At 33.6% G+C, this 27,655-nt stretch overlaps 1 protein-coding gene across 2 annotated transcripts; it reads right to left on the bottom strand.

The window, feature by feature from the left end:
- Nucleotides 1-1,374: 1,374 nt before the first annotated feature.
- Nucleotides 1,375-27,396, bottom strand: LOC120771237 (putative inorganic phosphate cotransporter). 2 transcript variants are annotated; one of them, XM_040099151.1, is made up of 4 exons: nt 26,711-27,396; nt 4,033-4,169; nt 2,528-3,601; nt 1,375-2,456 (listed from the first exon to the last, which is right to left on the bottom strand). In XM_040099151.1, the coding sequence occupies exons 1-4, from the start codon at nt 26,736-26,738 to the stop codon at nt 2,235-2,237; spliced, it is 1,461 nt and encodes a 486-aa protein (XP_039955085.1). In that variant the 5' UTR covers nt 26,739-27,396; the 3' UTR covers nt 1,375-2,234. The 2 variants fall into 2 exon arrangements, with proteins under 2 accessions (XP_039955085.1, XP_039955086.1); XM_040099152.1 differs by lacking the exon at nt 26,711-27,396 and adding an exon at nt 5,311-5,430.
- Between the last annotated feature and the right edge of the window lie 259 nt (nt 27,397-27,655).

The raw sequence follows: 27,655 nt of genomic DNA, 5'->3' as shown, positions 1-27,655 counted from the left end.
TAGGAACCTATTTTTGCGAGTACCAATTGGAAAAAAAAATTTTTTTTTCGAATCACCCTAATATATACCTATGTATATAATATTTATATACATATATGTAGTAAGTAGTGATGTTTTACACTTTCTGATTATATTTACTAGTTGCCAACACAGCCACACTCGCAAACTACCAGCCACCCCGGGCACCAGTATCATTTTAAAGGTTTCCAAACATTCTGAGTTTTACTCAAAATGGTGTTTTCAAAGTCGGTGGACAGCTTTACTTGAAAACGACTAAGCCGATTAGACTTAAATTTCAACACGTGCTTCTTAAATATATTTTTTAGTAATATAATAACAATTTAAGGCTGAACTTTTGGTCAAAACTCTATCTTTTTTAGAAGCCGCCATTTTGCCAAAAAATTTTATTTTGTTTATGCCTTCGATTAATTACTAGATTTTACTAAATTAACGAAATCTGTTTAGTTTTTTTAATTTCAGAGGATCTAGTTCAGAGCTATAGTGGTCACCGCAAATGGTCTTTTTTGAGAGGAGCTCCCGGAGATCAGCTGTAGTTCCTTTCAAAATAAATATTTTTACTAATACTAAATCTTAAAATACAGTTTAAAGAGACCATTAATATGTCTACAAAATTTTGGATCAATAAATTTAAAAGTGTTCCCAGAAAAAGTTCTTGAAAAATTACCCCTAAAATAATGATAAAGCGTTTTTTTTTTACCAATTGTATTGATTTTGAGTTTATTTTTGGAGTTCAATTCCAGATTTTCTAGTTTTGTAATCATTTTTTTCTTATATATATATATATAATAGTTTACAAATTCTTTCACTTTTTAAAATTAAATATATATGTAATATTTCTTATGTCTCAATTCGTAAAAATTAATTTATTGCATACTAAAAAAATAACAACTACACTATTAACATCATTTTATAGTATAACAACTTAAGGATAAGTGCGCGCTTAAGCTAAGACGAAATTTACAAAACTCAACTAAAATACATTGGCCGATTGAGAAATAAAAGAATATAAAACAACTTGGTCAAAACAAAGTGCTCAAGAAACGCTGAAGTAGATAATCTAGTTCGATAGCAACAATGCACCATTCAATAAGTGTAATCCGCATAACTGTAATAAAACACATGACATATGGTCGAGCGAATCGAGCTGACAACAATGATTGTATGCAGCGATTTGATAAGATAAACCCAGCGACGATCAAATATTAATATACAAGTGATTTAAGTGCATTGATGTCGCATATTTTATGATTACGCAACGCGGAGACAGTAAAGACGTCACTTCGGTGTTGTAACCAACTGGCACTTTGCGAATAAGTAAATCAATCAATAATTTGATTTAATCAAAAAATAATGTAACTGTGCACTCGGCGCTCTAAAGTGATGTAATTCGACTTTATTTTGCATTTAATTAGAGAAAAGTAAAATTCTACATTGTACAGTGTTCCTATCACTAATAACGGCACTTGATGCATTCGCTCGCACATCACGACCAGCACTCCTTATCGCCAATTGTTCAAATTGTTCAACGAATTACTACAAATTACATACGTTCGGACAAATACTGTAAACAAAATTTAATTAAAAATTTCTAAGTCATTATTTAATTTAAACTAGTTTATAAAATTTTTTCTTGTGTTTTGCTATTTTTTTTCATTAAAAATATAATATCGATAATAGTTGCATGTTTGTTTATGACTTAAGTTTGCCCGATTTCCTTGCGCTGGCAATGGAAGCACATTTGTGACTTAATTATGTGTACAGTTACATTTATATTATACAAAATTAACACGCTTTTCCGAACTGTATAGCGCAAATGAAGCACTTTTTAACATTCGTGACTGGTTTACTTACATATGTACAGGTTAGTAAGAGCCTTATGTTGTCCAGGCTCTTACATACACACACACCTTTTGTTAGATAAAATACTTATTGTCTATGATACTTAGAGATATGACTTAAAAATCTACCGATATAAATAACATTATCGCAGGACGCAAGTGCAACGCAAGTATTGCAAACAAAAACAACAATATCCAGCGTTATCCGCACTACAGGAATCATTCTTAAGAGTCTTAACATAAACCCTAATATACACATACAAGTATCTATATATACATAAGATATATGCGTACTATCAACTAGGAGGTCTTCTGTGTGCTTAATGAACTACAACTACAAATAAAGGACCAACTAGTCCACACGGCTTTGTTGGTCTATTGCGTGCCGTTCTCAGTGATTGTTATCTTTTTCTTATCACCATTCAGGAGTAACGCTGGCGATTCAGCGTCCACCACGTTCAACCGTTTGGCTAATGTCTCTTCGGGTGAATTCCAACTTTGCACTTCGGTCTTGCCAAATATGACGAAGAGTAAGTTGCCGACAAAGTAAAAACCGGCAGCGATGAAAAACACAATACGCCATTCGACCACATTAGTCTGCGAGAGCGGCATAAAAATAGTTTGGTTAATAAAATGTCAATGCGGTATAATTGATAAGTTAAACTTACCACATCGGTGACGACCAGGCCGACGGCCAGCGGCGCCAATGCGCTCATCACATTCGCGGAGCCATTGGTGATGCCCATCAGCGTACCCGCATAGTTTGGCGACAGATCAATATGGTTCACCTGGAAACCCAGGTAGGTAGCGCCACTGATGCCCACGGTGAGTGTGAGCAAGATCACAGCCAGTAATGAATGTTCCTTCGTGACATAGCCGAGTCCAATAAGTGAGATCATTGGTATCCAATGGCCGATGGAGTTGAAGAATTTGCGACTGAAAGCCAGTGATACATTCTCACGACGTGCCAACACCTTCGATAGGTAGATGAAGAAGAAACTGAGCAAAAGCATGACCGTATACGGTAGAGATGACAGTAGAGCGCTATTTTTCATATCCACATCTAGTATGTTCTTCATGTAGTTGGGAATTTGTGTAAGCAGCGTCCAGAAACCCCACATATGCGTGCAGTGTACGATGATCAGCGATAAAAATGGCGGTGAGGTGAAGATCTTGCGCCACGGGGTCGGCGCTACTATGATTGGTGTCGAGTCAACTTGTCCCAATGAATTTTCGATGAATTTACGCTCCTCCAATGAGATGGTTTTATGTTCAGCCGGTGTGCTGGCCGAAAAAATTAACCAACAGATACCCCAAAGTATACCCAAAGCGCCAGAGATGTAGAAAATACCGGGCCAACCGAGTGGTGATTCAGCGATGATACCGCTTATAGCCAGTATAACAACAGTGCCGAATTGTGAGCCGGAATAACAGAAAGTACTAAGCGCGCCACGTTCTTCGACGGGTGACCATTTCGCCAACATGGCATGCGTAGCTGGATGCACGGAACCTTGCAACAGTCCTTGAATGACACGTAACGCAAACAACAACTGCCAACCGCCAAATTCAACAGCTAATGGTGTGAGTAGCGTCAGCACGGAACACAGCGTAATGCCAATTAGCAGTAATGTTTTCGCGCCGTATTTCTGTGCAATGTGTCCACCGGGTATTTGGGTAACGATGTAACCCCAGAAAAAGCTGCTCAAGACATAGGACTTGGTGCCTTCACTCCAATCGTATACCTGGAAGAAGAGAACATTAAGTTTAGCTGTCTTTTGCTTTTAATTATATGGAGCAAATGAGAAAAGTTTGGCAAACGTGATTCTCAATTTTGGGTTGTCTAGGCATCGCGAGTTTCGGAATTATATGTACATACGAAGTGTTTGAAAATGTATGTTTGCTGAAGTTTTTTTAAGAAATACAAATTTCTTGAAGGAATACAAAATTTTTCCTTAAAGGAAAAGAAATCCCTAAAAAGTCGAGATCATTCCTGATCCTGTATTAAATAAAATGAAAGTGACAAGTGTTGCTTACCTAAAGATTTCAACAGAAAATTGAAAGCATAGAACTTGAAGGCCCCGTATACCTTTAAGAAGATCCCTAAGATCAACAATCGCGCACTAATCTCATTTACCAACCCGAACTCTTACAATTAATTTCATTCCACACTCACCGTAAGATTGCTGTTCGTGGAATTCCGATCCGTCATCGCCACGATGCCCACGCTGAGGTTGACGCGTAACGCATAACAAATCGATAGGCAACAAAAACAAAGGAAACATTGTATATGTCTCGTACCGATGATCGGTGCTGTAAATAGAAACAAGAAGAAGGAGATGAAGGTTAGTTTTCCGCACAAAAATACAAATAACTGTATATAAGCAATGGCTTATCACTAAAACGCATAAGATCATAATAATATATATGTACATATATTGTATAAAGTGAGGAAATCTTTGAATGTGTGGCCACGAACTCGGCCTGAGTCGGGCGTAAGTCTACGGTCCTTGAACCTTAAAAACTCATAACAATGATGAAGGGATGGTGATAAGCGAAAGTGTGAGCTACAAACTGATTAGCGGATATTATTGTGGTATTTGTAAAGATCTCTTTCTTATAGGATCCATTCACTCGCTCACAGTTAGAACTAAAATTGACTTTAGATTCTTTTTATACTCAGTATAGGGTATATTAATTTTGCCACGAAGTTTTTAACACCTTGAAGGAAACATCGGAGACACTATAGAATACATAAGTATATAAATGGCCAGCGTGACGACATGAGTTGATTTAGCCATGTACATCTCTCTGTCCGTCAATCTTTCGGTACATGCGCGCACTAGTCGCTCAAGTTTTAAGATATCGATCTGAAATTTTGCACACACTCTTTCTTTTTAAGATGCTGCTCATTTGTCGAAACCGTTGATATCGTACCACTATAGCATATAGCTGCCATTCAAATTGGTTAATCAGAATCAAGTTCTTTTATGGAAAACTCTATAATTGCACGATATCTTCACGAAATTTAGTACGGACTATTTGCCAAGGCAACTCTATAATCTCCAAAGAAATTGTGCAGATCGGATCACTATAGCATATAACTACTATACAAACTGATCTATAAAAATCAAGTTTTTGTATGGAAAACTCCTTTATATTACAAGATATCTTCACGAAATTAAGCAAAGATTATTGGCCAAGAGAATTCTGTAATCTCCGAAAAAATTGTGAGAAATTGTGCACATCGGATCACTATAGCATATAGCTGCTATACAAACTGATTAATCAAAATAAAGTACTTGTACTGAAATCGTTTTTATTTGTGAAGAGTTACCAAGCAACCGAAGTTAGAGTTTTTCCTGTTTCTTAATGCACTTTCAGGATTTTTTTTGTTGAATATTCTCACTGTAAAACATGTATGCAATATTTTCTATCTGCAACACTGGCTTACTTTTGAAAAACATTTTAACACTAGTGAAGTGTGCACTTCCACCAAATACACTTGTATAGTTTGTCTGGATCGATCGAGTGGATGTAATTTGTATAGCCGAAATATCGTCGCGCTGGCTGTGTGCACAAAATGCTACTGACTAGACAGCCAAACGGTGTCCGGCGTTTAAAGGAAAGTTTTGACTTTCATCTAGCATACATACATATATATCAATATATATTCAAACAAAATGTCTATAAAACCTATACAAACATATCTATGTCCAAGTCGGCACGTAAGTACATATGTATGTGTGTAAGTGCGCGCACTCACTCCAGTGCCGCTTACTCTGGTAAATGACACTTACGAGCGCACTTGAGACACATATTTATATAACATATTCGTTTGTCTGTGCACTTGTAAATTCATAAGTATATATACACATACATACATACAGAAATGTGTATCCTGCCTCTTGTTGCAGCCATCACTCAAGCCTACTTACTTACGGGTGATTAGTGAGCAGCTTCTTTCAGCGATAAATATATTTGCGTTAGATAAGTGTTTTTAATGTTAAATCACATACACTCATCTATAAACCCTTGTGTATGTGTGTGTGTCTGAGTACCTAAAGTGATCGGCTAAGATGGACAGCCTGTCTTAATGGCACGCAGCGAGCAGGTTAAACAGTCAGTTTGGTAAATATATATGTGTAAACCGCTAAAATTATGTTTGCATAAACTGCTTGAGGGCAAGAACGTGAGAAGTCTGGCATTCGGTTATGATTATGACTCAAACTCAAGGCACTATTAACTTTTGTGATAACAATCTGATCACTTGAATGCGAAATCAGATCTAGTGCTAGCCGATAAATTCATTGAAACTCAAGTGCAGTCCTTCATTGAAAGATTTTTTGTTGTTTAATACGCTGATAATCGCTAACTAGTCCTTAACTAGTTACAAAGTAACCAATTGACCTATGAGTTTATTTGTGGTACAAAAATTCTAGCGCTAATGATAAGCTATGGTGGACAGACACATGGTTCACGCAAGTGAAAAGAGTTCTCTAAGCGCCATTTATTTGGGAGTGGCCAGAAACGATTCTGTCACATATGGCTCAAGCAGCTCACAACTTCCGGTCTTAGACCAAGTATCCACTGGGTAGCCAAAAAACTTTTCGAGCGAGATAAAGTGAGAAGGAGTCTTGGCTGGGTTTGAGACGTCACTTATTCGTCGGAACCGCCAATATCGGAACACTATAGCATATAGCTGTCATACAAAAACAAGATAAATGTTATTTTATGCCCTTTTGTACTAAAAGAAAAACACCAATGAAGGGTATTATTGTTTTGTTGTGCCGGAAGTGAACGTTTTTCTTGTCACTTCTACTGTTATTTACACTGTGACTAGTTAGTATGGGCGAAAACTTAGCATGAGCGATTAACGCTCCGCTGTCAAGATTACCATAAAAATTCACTTAAGCATTTTTGTCAGTCATTTACTAAAACAAAACTTTTTCTGAGATAATTATTATGTCGTCGTAGAAAATTTATACACCTCACTTCTATGTCGTCACGGAAATATTTTGCTCTCGCAGCCAAATATTTTGAAATTCCCAAAGGCATGTCTTTCTATTAATTATCCATACATGACTGTTTTGACTTATTCTTATTTTAGCGCCGTTTTTATTTTTGTCATGACAGCACGTCATGTCCTTTACGTGACAGTACGCTTACAGCTACAGAGCGGAGTTGAACGTCAACTGATAAATATCGCACGTCTGCTATGATAATGTCAAGAAAGAGTTTTATGGTCTTGATATGCGGTATTACATTTTAGTGACTTTATTTAAATTTAATTCTTATTTTAAATATTTGCGTTCGCTTAAGTGTTACTCAAATGGCTGCAACTGCCACTGCAGATGCTGGAAATGTGAGCATTGCGGTATTTTCTGTCATGTTGTGATGCTATTATTTAGATTAAAAAGGCATTTGAGAGGCATTTTGCCACTTTGAGTTATTTTCCGTGCACACAAAGTTGTGTTTTGATTCCCAGAATTTTGTCTCGAAGCCATAGGTTCTTATGAACGATTTTCTTTTAAAAAATAATGCTTGTTGAATGACTAAGTCAAAGTAGTTTCATTAAGTTTTAAGTTATACTATATAACTATAAAAGCAATTGTAGAACCCCCAGAGGTGATGTAGTGACCGATGCGCAGAGCATACTGAAATTATGGAAGGAACACTTCTCCTGCCCGCTGAATGAGAGTTAAAGAGATGGTGAACCCGATTCGCCATTCGATGATGATGGAACAGACGTCCCATTGCCCGACAATGAAGAAGTTCGAATAGCAATTACCCGTCTGAAGAACAACGAAGCGGCGGAAGCTGTTGTATTGCTGGCTGAACCATTCAAAAATGGCGGCGAAGAAGTGATAGAAGCACGCTTCAGCTTCTTTGCAGAATATGGTCGAATGAAAACATGCCCCACTATTGGAATTTAAGTATGCTCCACAGAAAGCCCACTCAATGTACTGGGTAAAATATTAAAGCCCACCGTCAACAGACTGGCCAGATATTCACCATGCGCCAAGTCTTGGAAAAGACCCGTGAAAAGAGGATCGACGCACACCACCTCTTCGTCGATTTTAAAGCTGATTTTGAGAGCACGAAAGGAAGCTGCCTTTATGCCGCGATGAACACATTTTCCTTAAGTATTTAAAATATTTTGTGTCTGCCTCTAAACATTTGTCTGCATCTAATCTAAAATTAACAGGAATCTAAAATTATGCCTCCAGTATATTTGCTTGCCTACAAGACTGACATCCTAACAAAAAATCTAACTTAATTCTGAAGATGCAGTAGATATATGTATATATATATATATATGTTTATGTTCGCTTGTTTATTTTTCTAAGAAAGCTAATATTTTCTGCTTATTAGTTGTGGCTGTTAGTCTCTAGGTGAGTCACTTTAGAAATGTTTGCCAAGTACATATATTAAAAAAAAAATAATAATATTTGCAAAGTGCAGTGAGGGCAACGTTTGTTGCGCCTAAAGAAACATTGCTTTTGGAGATAAAACATAAACAGAAGAAAAGGTTTTTTGATAGCAAAAATACCATTTAGGTATATATAGAATCTCTTTTAAGCTGCTAATATCTAATTTTATATCTGATGATGTCTAAAGGGACTACTAAATATTTTCATAGCTAATTTAATACTTAGATATATTTGAAGCATAATCTAAATGGATTTATATTTTGTTACTCGTTTAGGTTCAGTATTTAGGTAAATGGAAATAATGTTTTTTTTACGATTGGCCTAATTGTAGGCAACGTTTTATTTGCTTTTGTTTTAGTGCTATCTCATGTTGCCTACTTTTAGGTTGAAATACTACTGTGGGCAAAAAATAGTAAGACTTTTGAATTTAAATTTCGAATGAATAGATACCTATTCGTAGAAGTATTTATTATTGTATGTATGTTGGGTTGACTGTCTGTGAGATCTGTGCCAAATGACACATCAAAATAATCATTATGGTTTAGTATAAGGTTGACTTTCTGAAGTACTTAAAGAACCAAATTTCTGGCGCGGAAACCTTCACAATATTGGAAACGGCCTTCGGTGATAATTGTCTGACGCGAACAAGTATTTTTGGTTGGTACAAATTATTCAAAGAGGGTCGAAAACGCTTTGACTACGAACAACGTTCAGGACAGCCATGAACAGCAACTGATGTGATCATCATGATCTTAATTAAATAAAGAAATTGGTGCTTGGGAATCGACGATTAACAGTCAGAGATCTTACTGGCAGCGTTGGAAGGCTTCGTGAAAACCGTTTGAAAGGTCTGAGAAAAGTGAAAGCACGATTGGTTCCAAAATTACTACGTTTTTTCTAAAAACAGCGTCGCTTTAACGTCTGTGAAACAATGCTTTGCGACTACCAGCAATTCATGAAACTGTTATCACTAGCAATGAGTCTTGGATATATGTTTATGATCCGGAAACAGACGATCAATTGACCGAATATCGCGGCAAAGAGGAGCCGAGGCTAAAATAACAAAGACAAAGCAGTCAAAAATCAAGGTTAAGTTTTCTTCGATTATCGAGGTGTGTTGTACTCTGAATTCCTTCCGATCCCCCAAACTGCATATAAGGAATACGTTATCAGTATCCGATCCGTTATCCTATCGAAATCAAGTTTTTGTAAACTTTTTTGTTTTATTGTGTTTGAAAAGAGATACAGTAATTTCTGAACTTTGACCCCAAGGTCATTCACTGTAGTTGTTTTTTTTATTTCAAGGTAAATTTTGCCACTTCGCAACCGTTTTAATGACATATTACTTTCTTGCACGCAATTGAGCAATTGAAGATTTACTGTGCCACACCTGTATTTGTAACACCTGCCGCAATCAGCTGATCTCCATACTAAGTGTTAGAATATGCAACAAAAACATGAGAAAACGCATTAAAATTTTGTTTACAGCTTCACAAAAGCATCCACACCCACGAGAACGGTAACCAGTACATACGCCAACACTTATACGCAATTACTTATGTAAATTGGCAGATTCTTTTAAGAATAACACGAAGCAACCAGTTCAAATTTGCATTTAGGGTGTTTCCAGATGACATTAAGAAAACCTTTTTATAAAACACTTTTTTGTTGCGCGTGAAATTTCATTGAAATTCTTTTTGGCATTAAAGCAGCTAAGCATTAAAGCGGTGGATACACACCCACACACCCACACACACACGCGCGTTGAAGTGTGACAAAAATAACACAACGGAAATATATAAATTAGTGCACACATTTGCATACATACATATGCACATGCAGCAGGCGCTAAGTCACACACAACCACCGCCCGTGCATGCTTCATTCAAAATTGCCAAAATTGCATTAATATTGAAATGGTAATTAAATGCTGAATGAATGTGCAAAGCGCGGTGCGCTGCTCCATATTTAGCGCCAGCGTAGCGCTCCCGCTTGTGCTCCACAAAATGCGTCAGCCCGCGTTGTTGCTTTCTTACGCGGCCCAGCGCGGTCAATTAACGATGCGTAATGTACTCGTAAGTGATTTGGAATTTTTTCCTATGGCGCGAATACGCAATATTACAACAACAGTGACAACAATAGCCACCACGAAGCGAACAAGTTGACCATAATTTTATTGTAATGATCGTACTCTGTATGCCATATCAATTTATAATGTTAAATTATGCTTTGCTTTTGTTTATAATTAGCAATACTTGACGTTTGTAGTTGCTTCTGTTCTTGTTCTGCTTCGCACACCATTAAATTACAAATTTCTCACTGCGTCAGCAAGCACAATGCCACAGGCACACATTACAAAGCCATAAAACCATACCAAAGTTGGCAGCGTAACAATGTCGCTCGCATGTCGGTATGCGCTTTGGCGTTTGGCTATTTTTAGCTGCAGGCCATAAGCAGAAAAGCACCATTCTATACTTGGCTTCTAGTTAACCACACCGCAAGGGAATCCTCCATGGTTGTTTGTTGTTTCGGCTTTTTAAGCGCTGACTTTGCGCTTTTTTGTTTTTGTTTGTTTTTGTTGGCTTTCTTAGCAATTTTTTTACAAGAATTGCGTGAAACTTGTTTACGTATTGCATACATGCAACAAAGCAGCGAAGAGGCTCAGAAAAGAGTAAAAGACTTGCAGTATGGCGTTAGGAAAAGCACCGCAGTGCTTTTGTAAGCAATTTAAAGTGCATTAAAAATATGGTTATGTAAAAAAAGTAATAAACGGTTGAAAAAATTGCGTTCTTGTGACGCAAGTGTCATTCAAATTTAGTATTTTGCGTCAGATGAGGCTCACTTATGGATAAAAAAATCTATATGTCTCTTTAATGATTTTCAACTTTGAAAAAAAAAATTCTTTTATATTTAGTTAGGATATATCTGTAGTCTTAGAAAGCTCATAACTACTCTTTTAGGTTAAATTAGGTTAGATGGCTGATCGAAAATCGCACGTGAACTGCTATATGTAGTGCTTTGTAAAGCTATAGAAAAGAAAAACTCCCGTATTCGAATTTATAAATTAGTAAAACGCTTAGTAGCCAATACAAATTTGCACAGGCGTTTAATTTCCACTCCCGCCAGTTCGGTAGGATGTCTGAAGGTATGCGCACTCAAGTGTTTAAGTCTTGACGTTCCAAACGCGGAAAAGTCAAGAAGGAAGTGTTGAGTTCCACCTCACCTCCTTACATACAGCTTATGCAGATGGCGTCTGGTAAGATTCCCAACTTTTATGCAAGGACGCCAATAGGTTCAAAGCCCCACAAACAAGGGAGAGGCTGGCCTCTCTGCGGGTAAAGAGATCATCTTATCGATCGATATTAAGGCAAAAGGCTTTTACGCATGTACCAATATTAGCCCAGCACTGGTCTAGATTCCGCGAAGCTAAGCTATATAGGAGTAGAACATAAGAGGAAACAGAAGCACCGACCTGCTTCCATTCTAACGATAGCAATTCTAGGGTGCTTTTCCCTGCTAGCTCATCAGCTTTGCAATTTCCTGCGATTCCGGAAGTCTGAAGTTGAAGTTGATAAAGAGCTTCTGACACCAACCCTTCCCACCAAGCTTTGGCTCATCCTTAAAGAAGCTCACTCCAACGGCTTCTTCCCACCCTCAACTCCCTTGTCGGTGTATGGTCAGAGAAGGAGCCGCCAGAATTCATATAAACTTTAAGAATTTGCTCAGATTGTATTTTTTTGTAGATACTTTAGAGTCTTCAATGCTATCTTAATATCATAGTTTAGTACTAGAGATACCAATTACCATTAAAAACTTTTCTGTAACTGTAATTTAAGTGAATGAGACTTAGTGGTTGAAAATCGTCGTGTTGGCATCAGACACATGTAATGAAGTTCTTATCATTTCTTAAGGATTTATTCAACACATTTTAGTAATGATTTGAGTATGAATCGTTCCAATGATAGACTTATACCAAAAGGTCTGGATCTGTTGCAAAATGACGATGAAGAGTAGAGATCGCAAAAGAGATGCTTAACGAAATAACTGTTGACGAGACGTAGTGTTATAAATATGAGGTCGAATCTGTCCAAAAATTAGACGAAACCGAAAACGCCGTGTACAAGTGTATGGAAAATTGGATTAATCATTGGCATGGTTGTGTTGGCGCAAAAAGAACCTCCAATCTATAATAAAGACTTGTATTAAAATACGTGGAAATGTGTTTTTTCGAGCAGCTTCTTAAAACTTGCGGCCTCGCGGCAAAGAAAAAAAAAACGTGAATAGAGCAAAAACAAGTTTTAGAAAATACTTTCAACGCGAAAGCCAAAGCGAAAACAACAATAAATATCGGTAGTATTAATCGCATCGCCTATTATGGGGAAAACACGTTTGTTCCTAACCAAATAAGTGCAAACACGACCACTGCATGCCGCCCAATTACAGGTGCATTTCCATTGAATTCTACAAGTGGGTTTCTGATTTATTTTGAAATTTGCTTACATACATACATACATACATATGTATGTAATTGAACTTTGTAAATAGCTGTGTGGCCTGTTTTCCGGCGTTGCGCCGCTCGCAGCCGGCTTCAACTGCCAACCCCCGCATTTTTGCATTCGCATTAGCCTACAAGCTGGCTGACTGCTTGGCAAATAGGCCTTTGAACCCCGTCTTCATGACTCAGTGATGCGATGACGTCGCATGTGATCGTGCCGTGGTTGAAGCTGATCACCTTCCTCTTCGGCCTGTTCGTTTTTTTTTCGCCGACAATGTGTCGCTTTGTACGCCGGCAGCTAGGCGACTGCAGATTAATACACACTAATCTAGTTATTGGCAATGCAGCAAGCTTATATCCATGTATGTATGCGTTAATGTATTTGTGGTGGGTCTAGTTCCAACGTGATCGCCAAGTCTCGTGCAATTTCGTCGCGCCGTCGTTGGAATGTTGCTGCTGTTGGCCTAAACTATGCTGCCGCCGTTCGCTGGCTGGCTGGCATTGCGTGTATTTTTAGCCATGTGCCACTCACGCCTCGCCAGTGTGCTTGATGTGCTAGCAATTGTGCATGTTTGTTGTTATTTCTGCTTTCGCTTCATTTTGCATGCACTAACTTTGCACACGAATACGCAATTACTAGATAACATTGCGCTCAAGCGAACGTTTGCCTATTTGAGGAACAACAAAAAATGCCAATATTTCTTTATTCACTTTATCTCTCGCTCTATAAAATGTGTACGATAAAAATGTGCTTGTGTTCGTATCTCGACATGGCGGCTTCGCAGCGAGCGCTACACATTTTCGCTGCTTTTTGTTGTGTCTGCTCCGATTTTCATCGCACATTCTTGGATAGTGCCACGATAAGCAGCAGCAACAACAACAGCAAGCAGCAAACGTGTTAATTTTTGCTATTTACGCGCCGCCGTGGAGTTTCACATGTTATTCGTGTGTTGGAGGCACGACTGACTTCATTCGCCCCTATTGCGCCGCGCCCACTCTTCACCGCTCTAGTAAAAATATCGCTTTTGCGCGCACTAATGTTTCAATATAGAAAAACCGCTCTCGTGCGACTTTTTTCTCAGATTTTAAAGCAAATATTTTATGCTCTTTATTTGCTGCTGTGCGCGCTCATTCACGTGATTGACGGCGCTCAACGTGTTCTACGCTTGGAACGCTTGCGTGTAGGTGCACACATGTGCAGGCATATTTTTAGAATACTATATAGACATTTTTCAACACTTCAGCTTTTTTTTTAGTGTTTTTGTTAAAAAAATATTAATTTTCGTTTCTCGTAGATAAGCGCCGCACATTTGTTTTTGTAAAATTACTCAGCGCTTTTGCGCGCTCAGTTATGATAATTATTATTTTTTGTTAACATTTTTGTGTTTTTTTATTATATTTTTAGAATTTTAGCTCCCAATAGTTGTTTTTTTTATATATGTTATGTTTTTTTTTGTTTATTTTCCCTTTTTTTACTTTTTTTCGTTTTTGCGTTTTTTCCTCCCCTCAATTAATTCATTTTGGACCGTGTCGCGCGGCATGACTTGATAATTTTATGCGAATTTCACGCATTGCTCATGTGTTGTCAAATAATTAACACTTTCGTTGTTGAATCTCGTAATTGTTGTTAAGGGCGTGTCGTTTTTATTATGGCATGTGCTCAGGCATGGAATTTGGGCTAACAAAATAATTGAATAATTTACTTTTGCAACTTAGAGCGCTGTGGATTACAACTAAACGCTTTGTTAGTGCTTTGCGAGTATTGAAAATTGAAGCGCGCACATTTTTAACTAAAATAACGCGAAAATATTCCACGTTTTTATATGCCAAATATGGATTTTGCATTTAATTGCATTTTATGTTTGATAATCAAACCAGTTGTTTGCTAAATTTAACGCACAAATGTCATTTAAGGGAGCATGCGCGGCATGAAATAAAAAAAATCGAAAAAATAAAATGAAATAACAACACATCGCATCAAACAACAACAAACCGCATGAAATTACCGCAAATTGCAAGAAATTGCACGCAATCTTCCGGTGAGTTCAAGTTCCTCATGCCGGATATTACGCCAGATAATGATCTGCACTTGAAATATGACCAAACTAAAAGCCGCGCAGCCGTAATAAATCCCCAACAGCACCCATAAACACTTAAAAAATGTGTAAGATAAGTACACAAGCTGATTCATCAATAACCTTAAGTAACACAGAAAGTTAAACAATAAAAAAAAAAAATGAAAAAATAATAAAAATAAAAATAAAATAACATAAAACTTTTGCAATAAATCGCGAATAAATGTCAATTAATGCTTAAAGCGCATATAATAAATATTATTTCAAACAACAAAAAAAAAATACAAAAAATATTTATATATAAACTCTCATTTGTAATGAGCAGCTTTTCTTGCTAACTTGCTAACCGCTCGTTTATGCAGAAACCGCAAACGCGCTACCGTTCAATGCCACGCATTGCCTATCAGCGGCGCAAGTGACCCCAGCGAAACCAAATTGCCCAACGCGCTCAGGCGCAGACAGCAAGCGGCCACCATTGATTACAATAAATATTAATTATTGAATATATAAAAAAAAAAAACATAAATATATTAATAAAATCTATAAACAAACAAATGAAAGCGAATAAACTCGCGCCGCAATTGATAGCTTCAATGTCGTCGTTACGACAAATTAATCAATACAAAAAAAAAAATTAAGCAAAACAGAAAAAAATGAAATTTTAAGCAAAGCAACAAATTAAATTTTAAGCAAAAAAAACCGTATTTTTTCTGTTTATTTTGTAACGCAAATAAAAATTAATTAATTTACTGCCACCCAAACTGTTCGATATTTCGTAATGTTTTTGCGCCAATCACACAATTTGGCTGATCGTTATCAGTTGGTGCTCGCCACGCTTGTGGAAGTTGCGCGTTGACTCGATTTTCTGTGTCACAGGATGACTTTCTATTACCCACTTCACTTGCCATTTGACGCATGCAGACATTTATTTGTTGTTTATCTACATACATACATACATATTAGAATAACGTAACTCCAAATATTTATTGACGCAATCATAAACGCGCGCTGATGAAGCTGTCAGTGCTGATTTGTTTATGAAAGTCTTTGCATTTAAGTGGAAAAGGTTAGGGAAAGAATGTTGACCGCGAAGTTGAATCTTGTGCTCAGGGTTTGCTTTTCTGAGCTTTCTAAATGGTATAGTAGGGAATTAGAAGTAAAAGCTTTTATGAGCTTTTAAAGCTTTCTTTGAACTTTTGTGATTTTCAAAGATTTTTGGGTTTTGATGGTATTAATATGGATATTAGTATGTATAGTAAAAAAATAGAAGTTGAAGCTTTTATGAGCTTTTAATATTTTCAGTAAAGTTGAACCTAGTTCTCAGAGTAAGCTTTTCTGATCCTTCTAAATGATATGGTCGGGAACTTAAAGTTGAAGCTTTTATGAGCTTTTAAGGCTTTCATTTAACTTTGATAATTTTCAAAGCCTTTTGAACTTTGATGGTATTTATATAGATATTAGTTTAGAAGGGAACTTGAAGTTGAAGCTTTTATAAGCTTTTAAAGCTTTTTTTGAGCTTTTGTGATTTTCAAATTTTTTTGGGTTTTGTTGTTATTAATATAGATATTTAGGTAGTTTTCTTGAGGTATCTATTAATGAAATATCAAGTTTTTGGCTTCGTTAGATCATTTATCGAAAACTTTGTTATGCTTTTGAAGCTTTCTTAATTAGTATATTTGTTCATAGCTGGTGTACTTTGAATTTCATTTAGACATCCAGCGAAAGCTTTAACAGCTGTGTAAATTTTTTTTGTTCCTTCTTTTCTAAGAGAACTCTTAACAACCTTTTCTTTTATTTTGTAAAAGCTTTTTGGTCTTTTCGGTCCATCGAGTCATTAGTTCCTAGTTCCAAAGCATAAAAAATAATATACAAGTATGCCAAAAAAATATCACGGTCTATGTTACTTTGTAAGCTTTGTAGGGTTAAAACACCGATCGTATGTAATACGATGCAATAAAAAATTTTAGAGGTCGTGGACGTAAATACGCTAGATTGGTTCATGCGATAACTTCAGTTACGACAAGTCCGTTTCACAAATATAAATTAAACGAATAAATTAAATATGATAAAAAATATATAACTGTTTATTGAGTGCATTGGGATTTTAATAAAAATATTGAACTAGTGTAAACTAGTAACATAAACCTATTGATAATTTAGAACAGCAAATGAACCAATCTTATCTAACTGGCAATTGCGTCGATAAATTTGCTCCAAATTCGGCGCAGTAAAGCAAAGTTAGCTAACGGCCCCACTTTTATGAAAGAATTTTATAGCTAAAAATTTTCCGTTTTAATAAATTTGCGTCGGCAGATTTCTGTGCTTTTCAACTTTTTTATAGTTAGTTTGTTTATTTTAGTTAACTGTTTTGATATTTGCCACGACATTGAGTTGAGTCAGACAGTTATTTACTCGAAATATATGACTTTACGCTTGTAGCTATAACTTTGATAAGGTAACTGCTCATTTTTACCTTTTTGCTATTGATAACATTATGAAGTGCTTGACTTGTTTTCGTTTATTTTATTTGATTTTACTCTGCGCATGACTGCTACGTTAGTTATCTGCTAAAGTTTAGTAAATTGTGCAATGATAAGTATTAAAGTAATTTAGTAGATAGTGAATAAATAAATCAATAGATAATTGCTTACAGCAGACAAACAACTCAGCTCTGTTTATTACTAGACTTATTGAGAATAAGTGAGGCCTAAAATGTTGGCATTAAATGGGTTTGCATATTTAGTAATAATAATTCTAGTTTTTATGAGTATATATGCATATATATTCTTTTTAATTCAACCGAAAATGCTTACTTTGGTACTGGTTTGTAACTAGTTAGATGCTATAAAATTTTTTTTATTTATTTAATATAATTTTTTTGTGCTTATAATTATACAAAAAGTATTTTTATCAACTCAACCGAAAGTGGTTATTCTCGAACTAGTTTGCAACTAGTTAGATGCCATAAAATTTTTAATTATATATAGCATAATTTTTGTGTCAATAATTCTACAAAAAGTGTTTTTATTAACTCAATCAGAAGCGGTTATTTTCGGACAAGTTTGTAACTAGTTAGTTGGTATAATTTTTTTTTATTTAATAGCATAATTCATGTGCCAATATTCAAGCAAAAATTACTTTTATTAACTCAACCAAAAAAGGTTACGTTGGGACTAGTTTGCAACTAGTTAGATGCTATAATTTTTTTAATTTATTTAATCCATTTTGTTTCAATAATTATACGAAAAGTATTTTTACCAACTTACATAAAAGTGTTTACTTTCGGACTAGTTTGCAACTAGTACGTTGCAGTTTAAAAATTTCATATTTTTCCAGTGTCATGTTAAACTACCAAATATGTAAATTTATTAGAGTTCTTAAGTTATCAACGCTGCGTACTGATATTTATTACTTTGAAAATAGTACGCTTGATTAGCAGTATTTTTCAGAAAAAAATATATTGTATACACACTGCATGTATGCACTCATAAAGAGAATTTACTCATTGTAAGGAGTATGGAAATGCTTTTAATTTTTTGCATATTTGTTTTATTTTAAGCTCCAAGCGGCACGCGGTTTTAATGATAGTCAACGAAAAGGAAGAAGAGTGTCAAAATAAAATAAAAATACTGAAAATACAAAATTACTTAAAAATAAAATAAAATTTGTCTAACACTACTTTCTCTAGTCTTTCGTTCTTTTTTAATTGTTGTGGCTCAGAGGCGTGTGTGGGATCAGCAGCGTGTTTGTATATAGTACATACATACTTAGCTATTCTCTTACCGTCGCTATTTTTATTATGTGTTTTAAATTTACGTGGCAAATATGTATTTGCTTCACTTGGCACCGGTTTGTTTGCTTGTGTTCCTTTTTAGAATTTAAAAATAAATTTATTTAAATTTTCGGTCAACGGCGTGTGATCACGCAAACAATATAGCCGCTAGTGTTTAGTCTATTGTTATTACTCGCAATTGCCAAATGTTTTTATTTACAATTTTATTTTATTTTTTTCAAATAATTTTTGGCTAATTTGTAATTAAATTTGACCTTAATATATTTTGAAAAGAAAATTTAAAAAAAAAAAAATTAACAGTCATATTTGAATAAATTCTCTTGTTGAATTTTCATCACAATTTTTTTTATTTTGAAGCTTTATTATGTAAAAAAAAAATCAAATTAAGTTTTTTATTGAATATGTTTCATATTTTTATTTTAATATTTTTTATATATTTTTTTCTTTTATTTATAATTCTTTTTTTTCAAATAAACACACATTTCACTAAAAAAGCGCATCCGTTTGTAAATATTAAATTCATTATTATTATCTACCGCTTTAAGCACATAACTGTATATGTATGTATTTACTTTTGTATTTTTGGCATAAATAATTTCACATAATAAATTCTTGTTGATTGCCACTTGTAATGCAAATATTCCAAAGTTATACCTACTAAATTTGTTTTCATGCACACACACACACACACAAATGCGCAAGTATTACAAAAGATGCGGTATTGTGTATTTACATATTTAAAAATACTAATTTGTGCTTATAAGTGTGCATGAGTATTTACATATAAATACAATTGCCTGAGAATATGTAAATAAATGCATTTATATTGTTGTTGTTTTCTCTAGAGTGTTTTCGCTTTGTTCGGTTGCGTATATAATGACATACATACATACTTTTTGTATATTTATGCATATTTATATACTGCAGTATTTATATTATTTTAGCAGAGTATAGCCACATATTTACAAAAAATATGTATTTCGGATCGTCGGTTCTTTCAGTAGCCATGCGATATGGCACGTTGACTTTTGAAGAAATTGCCTACGTAAGTATATACATAGGTATATGTATACATATAAAGATGTTTTAAATAAGATTTTATTTATTAGCTAGTTAGTATAAGCACTCTACAATATTATTAGCACTTCATTATTGAATAAGATTTAAATTTAGCAACAAAAATATTACATATTCTGACTTTATTTGTTTTAATTATAAACGCAGAATTGCTAGAAATTTAGCTATTTCTCGTAATTGAAGTCATGTGGTCAAAATTATTATTGTTTACATGTTGTTTTTGCTTATAGCAGAAATTATACTCAAGTATTTGTAACGAGATTTTTATAAATTAGTTGAGAATTGTACACAAGTAATGAATAATGAGTATAGCAGCAGAAAATCAAATCAAAATCAAACTCTTGTATGGGAAACTTTTTTATTTGACGAGATATCTTCACAAAATTAAGATTATTTTCGAAGGCAATACTGTAATATCCAATATAATTGCTCAGATCGGACCACTCTAGCGTATAGCTGCCATACAAACTGAGCATAATGAAGTATTTATACTTATGTATATGTATGCTTTTATCTAAAAAGAATTGCGCTCTGAAGGATGTTTTAGCTGCTCTGCAAACTAAATTAACATTTTTGCTGATTTTTATTTTAATGACGCCCCTTTTCCATGATTTATGTTTATTTCATCATAATTTCCACAGCTTTTTTATTTAAAAATATGATTAATTCAATATACACTTTGCCACTTTTTATATTAAACAATTCATATGCATTATATTACAAAACATTTTACATAATCCTCATCAAAAACTAACAACAGCAACACGAACTTAAAAATGCTTAGTATATTTATTAGATAACACAGCGAGTTAACACCTTATCAGAAATTGTCATGCCTTCCTAGAAAGTCGAACTATGCAATACACCATTACAATGCGAGAGCAACAACAAAAATAAACACAAGAAATACATACATACCAGCTGAATGCGGTATTTAAGGCGTTATCTCGTATTTATGAGCATACTAACAGCTAGCATCAAAAAGAATTCCATGTAAACTTGTATATATGTATGTATATGCATGTGTGTATGAATATGTGCGTGTGGTGTGTGACAAAGTCGGCTTAGTACTCGTAATCAACGTTTTTTCCACAGCGCTCACTCCTATTCGAGTATGCATAGAAATTCGTAGAACACATGTTTCCCAAACTAGTTTCTTGCCGCAATTGAAAATGTGTTAGTGTAGCTCTACTCAAATCGAATAAGCGCACATACACATATATTATATACTCTGGTGACTTCCATAAGCACATGATGTGTGCACGTGCTGGCTGCAGAGGAATGTTGTTGTCCATTCAGTTGAATATGCTACACATATATGAATGTATGTATGGATGTATGTGTCAGTGTTTGTGCGCGCTAATCAGCGAGTAAGAGCAATAGAATAACAAAGCAACAGGCGAGCAGCCGAAAAGCCGACAAAACGGCCGGTCGGCCGGTGCACGAATTTCAATGGACTTTGAGTTGGTGCGCACACAACCACATGCATACATATGTACATGTATGTATGCTTGTATGTGTATGTTTGCAGACATTTTTATGAGTTTATAGGCACTCAACAGCTTCGAATGTGCATTTGATGCCCATGCGTGTATGCGTGCGCCGAGATGCCGTTGGCTGCATCTTGACTATCGTCTGCATCGCTGTGTCTATCGCCAGCAGAGAGAAAGTGATTGAGGCCAACGGCGAAGACATTGAGTGAAATAAATACGAGAATATTCGAAAATGCTTAATTTACACTTGAAGGATAACGGCAATTGAGCAGCGCAAGGGCCGCTAAGGCGGAAAAGCGATACACAGATGAGGCCATGTGCACTCAGGTGGGACATTTGCTTGTCGGTGCGCGTGTGTGTGTGGGTGTATGCTAGTGCATTTAGCATAAGTAAGCAATCAAGTATTTTATGGTTCTAATTGTAATTGTCATGCACAATTTTAAATTTAATTGTTGTATGTTTCCATATCAGTTACCGTTGATATAACGGTATACTATGTACTTATGTAGGTGTTTTAGATGTGAATTAACGATAAGCGAAGTACAGTCAGCCGCTCACGCGAATATCATTCATTCATACCAAAGCACTTATGTACATATATAATAAAATAATAAAAAAATATTGTTGGAAACAAACAGCGAGCAAAATAATATTATTAGATAATGGTAAATATTAATGAGTAATAGCCTTAAATAGCGCAATGACTTGTATTTATACAGATATGTAATTAAAATGCACGAGTGAATGCATATTTCTAAAAACAGAAAACAAATATTTGCTAATTCGCTCAACAAATAAGTAATTGTGAAATGGAAGGAAGCTAGGTTGAAATCACGCTGGAAAGTGTGCGATGCCGTAAGATTACTATTGAACGCAATTATCGTGCATATTACTTGAATATACATATGTACATATGTACATACTTGTTTTAAAATGACTTGTAGAAAATAGTTAGCTATCACAATTTTATTGAGCAATAAATGCAAAGGCATAGAAATGCGTAATTTTGAGAAAACAAGTGTGTTATCAATTTAGCATGCGGTTCCTATAATATTTTGAAACTAGAAGTTAAAAAAAAATAAAAATATTAAAAAAAAGATTAATTAACAACTTAAAAATTCGCATATAAAAAAGTAAAAAAAAAATTAAATTAAATGTATAAATTTGTAAACAAAAAAAATCAAAAAGAGTAATAATAAAGTAAAGCTAAAAAAATTATAATTGACATTTTTCAAATAAAATAGTTTAATAAAATAAAAAATAAAGATTTTAAGTATATACATATATACATATTTGCCCAAAAAAGTTTTGAATTAAAATTAATTATAAAAGTTAAAATAAATTTAAAAAATAATAAAAAAATTAAAATTAAATTAAATAAAAAACCAAAAAAATTAAAAAAATTAAAAGTTAAAATAAATTTAAAAAATAATAAAAAAATTAAAATTAAATTAAATAAAAAACCTAAAACAAAGAAAGAAAATACTTAAAATAATGAAGTAAAAATCAAAATAAAGAATAATAAAATTTCAAATAAAAAAATTAAAATTAAATTAAATAAAAAACCAAAAAAATTAAAAATGTACATGTATGTATGTATATACATATGTATGTATGTTTATAAAAATTTTTAGAATAAAATTAATAATAAAGTAAAGTTAAAATAAATTAAAAAAGTGGATAATCATCTTAATTAAACATAAATAAATCAATTAAAATTAATTGTAAAAAATTTAGTTTGCGAAATTGATTTAAAAAAAATATTTTTGTTTTTGATTTCATCAATCAGAGCCAAAGTGTGAATAAAATGAATTTATTAGAAGTCTAACTTCTAATAATACTACCAATTTTATTATTATCTAACAATTAAAAAATATATAATATATGATGTATGCATCAACAAAATTATTAAAAAACAACAAAAACAAATTTTAAAAACAAGAAAAAACGATGCTTCAATACCCTTCACAAATACAAAAGATGTGTTACAAGAACTTGATTCCGATGATTTAGTTTGTATAACAGCTATATGCTATAGTACACCGATCTGAACAATTTCTTCATATGTTACGTAAAAACTTTGGAAAATAAACCATGCCGAATTTCGGAAAGATACCTCGTCAAATGAAAAAGTTTTCCTTACTAGGACTTGACTTTGATCATTCAGTTTATATGACAGCTATTTGCTATAATAAACCGATCTGAACAATTTCCTCGTATGTTTCGTAATAACTTTAACCAAATTTCGGGAAGATATCTCATCAAATGAAAAAGTTTTCCATACAAGGACTTGACTTTGATCATTCAGTTTATATGACAGCTATATGCTATAGTAAACCGATCTGAACAATTTCCTCGTATGTTTCGTAATAACTTTAACCAAATTTCGGAAAGATACCTCGTCAAATGAAAAAGTTTTCCTTACTAGGACTTGACTTTGATCATTCAGTTTTTATGACAGCTGTATGCTATAGCAGTTCAATGTGAGCATTTCCGAGAAGTGAGCAGCAGAAATTTTAAAAGTGTCGCCATAAAAGTCTAAGGTGAAAATAATACAAATATAAGAAAATTGTAACAAATTCTCCACAGTTTGCAAATTTAGAAAAAAGGTTTCAAAACCATGAACTTTTGTGTTGTGTAATTGTGGTTCTTAACAACAAAAAAATATCAAGAAAGAAATCGATTTGCGACTGCTGCAACTTCACAAAAATGCGCACTTACAAATAGTTTTATTGACATTAAACCGGACTTTTACTAAGCCAATGTAATGAAGTAACAGTAGTTAACGAATTTTTCATTATTTCGCGCACCAGTTAGTCAATATTATGGAACACATTTTCCAAACCACATGTCTAATTGCCATTACACAACTCAATTATGCCATTTCCATTGTGCAAACGCTTATTGAACACTATTTTCTCTGCAACTTTTTGTTTTTGTGCAAATAAGTTGCCTGTAACATTTCGCTTCCGGCCGTAATTAGCCGCAACTGTAGCAAAAACAAAGCGCTGTCTGAGCGCTGTTAAAGTGTTCTCTAGAAACTAGAAGCCAAAACAAAGAACATTCACGCTAATCACACGCACACACACACATTTATATGTATATATATTTATATTTTATTCGTAAATGCGTGTTTTATTGTTGTTTCACACAATTTTTGTTTTTATTCCCAGCAATTCCTTTCCATATTATTTGAATTCTCGCGCCAAGTGTGCAAAGCGTGTTGAAACGGACTTTTGCGAATTACGAACATACTAATATTGTTGTTTACTGTTCGCGTTGCTAATTTCAAACTTTACTTGTTTGAGTTTGTTTTAAAAGCGCAACTTTTTATAAATTTGCTTAGAGTCTCGCCTCTTGTCTATATTTGAATTTGCGAAATTTTTCCGTCACTTTTGAGAAAAAGCCCGTAGAATTTGCGAATTGTTTATAAAGAAAAAGCTTATCAGCTTGATTTTATATACATAAGAATATTCTTAATTTTTCTCCTATTCCAAATTCCATATATGTACGTCTTTATAAGCATTTGGCTGTCTGCACATTGCGATTATAAAATTTTGAAATGCTATTGTACTTTTGCACTTGGTCACGTGTGTCGTTTAAGTCTTTATCAGTGAAATATGGTGCCTGTGTTGGGCGTTGAGATTTTAAAATATTTTTGTAGGAATTAAAGTTGCTCGTATTTAATTAAAATATTTGCGAAATTGTTGCAAAATATTTATAAACGCTTTGCAGTGAGATCAGATCAAAAATCAAAATATGAGCAAATATCAATAAAAATAAATGTGCCATTCCATCAATTGGCGACATGGTTTTGTACCCGTATTCCGATCAAACAAAAAAATTACTATTTGTTTAATTTTTTAACGACCTGAACATTGAGTGCAAAATATTTTGAAGTTATACAATTTTATGTAAAAAACTCTCAGCTTTCTGATAAAAATATTTTCAAAATCCAAAAAAATTTTCAAAATCCGAAAAAAATTGTTTCCAAAAAAAAAAAACAGTTTTTTGTGCTTTTCCATCAACTTATTTTCTAAATTTGTTAATTTTGCTGTTCATGTGGTCAGACACCCATATTTTTGAACATTGATTCTTATGTAAAACTGAACGAGGAATAGAATGGAAAATTAAAATTGTTTTCAACTTTTGACTTTCTTTTTTAAATAAATTTGAGAGTTAATATATTTATCGAGTATTTGTTGATTTCTTTTCACATTTTTAACTAATAAATAAGTTTTCCAAATTTTCTGCATTCATATTTTTATTTTTCGAGCTCTTTTTTAATTTTCGTTTTTTTGCTAATAAATATGTTTCCGCTATAATATTTTTATTTTTCGAATATTTTTTTTTTAATTTTTAAAATTTCGTAAAATTAAAACAAGAATTTTATATATTATTTTTTGAAATACAAGAATTTGTATTTTGTTTCAATTTTTATGTTTTTTCACTTTTGTACTTTTTTGCTAATAAATAAGTTTTCTGCATTTTCGCAAAACAAAAATTAATTCTATCAATATAGTTCCTAGTTGCTATCCTTCTACAAAAAAAAAATAGCACAGAAAATAATCTGTACATCAAAAATTGCGAAATACGCATTTGTTTGTGTTCTAGTTAAGTTGTGATAAGCAAAGCTAACCACGTGTGAGTTTGAAATATTTTGAACAAAAGCTTGCTAATGCCAGAGAAGAGTGCGTTGAGCACTTGTTGATGTGGTATTTTTATATAAAGTAGTAAATATATTAAAAATTTAAGTTTTTCGACTTCTTGTTTAAAACCACTAAAGCTTCAAAAATTATACAAAAATTACTTTTAAAAAATATAAAAAAAATATTCTAAATTCTTTTCTAAGCAATTTCCTGAAACAATTTTTTTATAAAACTACAAAAGTATTAAAAAATAACTTTTTAAGAAAAAAATTAACAAGTTTTTTACAAAAATTAAATTAAAAATTATAATATTTTTTAAGAAAAATATTTCTACAAAAACTTTAAAAACTGAAACTATAATAAAATAAGTTTTTAAGAAAAAAATTTAAATATTGCTTACAAAAGCTTTGAAAATTATAATAATTTTAAAACTTTAAAAATTATTTCGTCAACAAATAATATTCTAAACTTCTAAACAAAAGATTTTAAAACTTTTTAAAAGCAACATTATAAAAATTGTTTTAACTATAAAAGTATTAAAAACTAATTTTTGAAACAAAAAAAATTTATTTGTTTTTGCAAAATTTTTAAGCAACAAAACTTCAAAATAAAAAGAAATACAAAGCAAAAAATTTCGATATTAAAAAAAAAGGTTAGTTTTTTTCTAAACAATTAAAAAAAATGAACTCCTAATTCAAAAAAATATCACTAAAAAATTATAAATTATAATTGACGCTCACAATTGTTGTATTTGGCATATTCCAACAAAAAAATTTTTTTTTTTAATTTTTCAATTTTTTGCTAATAATACTTTCAACCAAAAGTTTCCAAGCTTTACCTTTTTCAAAACGCCTGTTTTTCACCATGTTTCCTGCTACAGCTGCCGTTCTTTCTTTGAAACTTGCACGAATTTGATGAAAAAACGCTTTGTTGTTGTATTATGCGTTCAAGTATTGCTATACGCAATGTCACTTGTTTAGTATTTCTTGTTGTTGCACAAATATATTTATATAATTTTATCTACTCAATTGAAACTGCATATATATTTGCTATAGCTTTTCGCCACGACTTTTCTCAATACCGTAGCACACGCGCACGTTTTTCTACGCTTTCTGCGTTCGACTGAGCAGCACTGCAAATAAAACGTGTGTAAACCGCGAAGCTATGAAATCAACAGGCGCCGATGACGTAAATCGACAAGCAACCAATTTGACTTTGATAGCAGTTGATGTTGTTGTTGATAATACGATTGGCTACAACCTTTGCATTCGTTGATTAGCGCACACACTCGCACACGACTTGGCGACGATTTTTTCGACGATCGAACCGAAAATCACTTTTTCCTCAAAATTTATTTTGACGCGATCACGAGAATTTCGTATTTAATTTCTATTTTAAAATTTTCCCGCTTTTGTTGTTGTTGTTGCGTTTGTGAGTAGTTGTGTGTGTGTATCTGTACCGTTTTCTACGATGCGTGTTGAACGTTGAAATGAAATTTTCACGCGTTCTCGTTTGAGAAGCGTTCTGAAGTCGACTGCTTGAAGTGAACGTGTTGGCAATGCTTTTATATAAATAAAACTGATCGCAACAGAAAAGGCGCGCGCGGGCACATCTGTGCTGCGCGGACAACAGCGCGCACACACACACACACGCTCGCGAACTCAGCATTGACAGCAGTGCCAACAACAAAGAGCAAAAGTAACAAAATAAAAGAGGTGCCATCGGCTTCTAACTGCTGGCAGCAGCAATGCGGTAGAGGCGCCGTTACAGACACACACAGATA

Source organism: Bactrocera tryoni, chromosome 3 (assembly GCF_016617805.1).
Source record: "Bactrocera tryoni isolate S06 chromosome 3, CSIRO_BtryS06_freeze2, whole genome shotgun sequence".
NCBI lineage: Eukaryota > Metazoa > Arthropoda > Insecta > Diptera > Tephritidae > Bactrocera > Bactrocera tryoni.
The sequence above is the reverse complement of the archived record's forward strand: the minus strand, read 5'-3'. Positions and strand labels throughout refer to the sequence as shown.

Coding starts and splice junctions, on each gene's coding strand:
- LOC120771237 (XM_040099151.1), bottom strand. CDS start 26,738: ATGGTGAAAAACAGGCGTTTTGAAAAAG. Junction 4,170..26,710: donor AAACAGGCGTTTTGAAAAAG/GTAAAGCTTGGA, acceptor TTCTATTTACAG/CACCGATCATCGGTACGAGA. Junction 3,602..4,032: donor CCACGAACAGCAATCTTACG/GTGAGTGTGGAA, acceptor CTCTTCTTCCAG/GTATACGATTGGAGTGAAGG.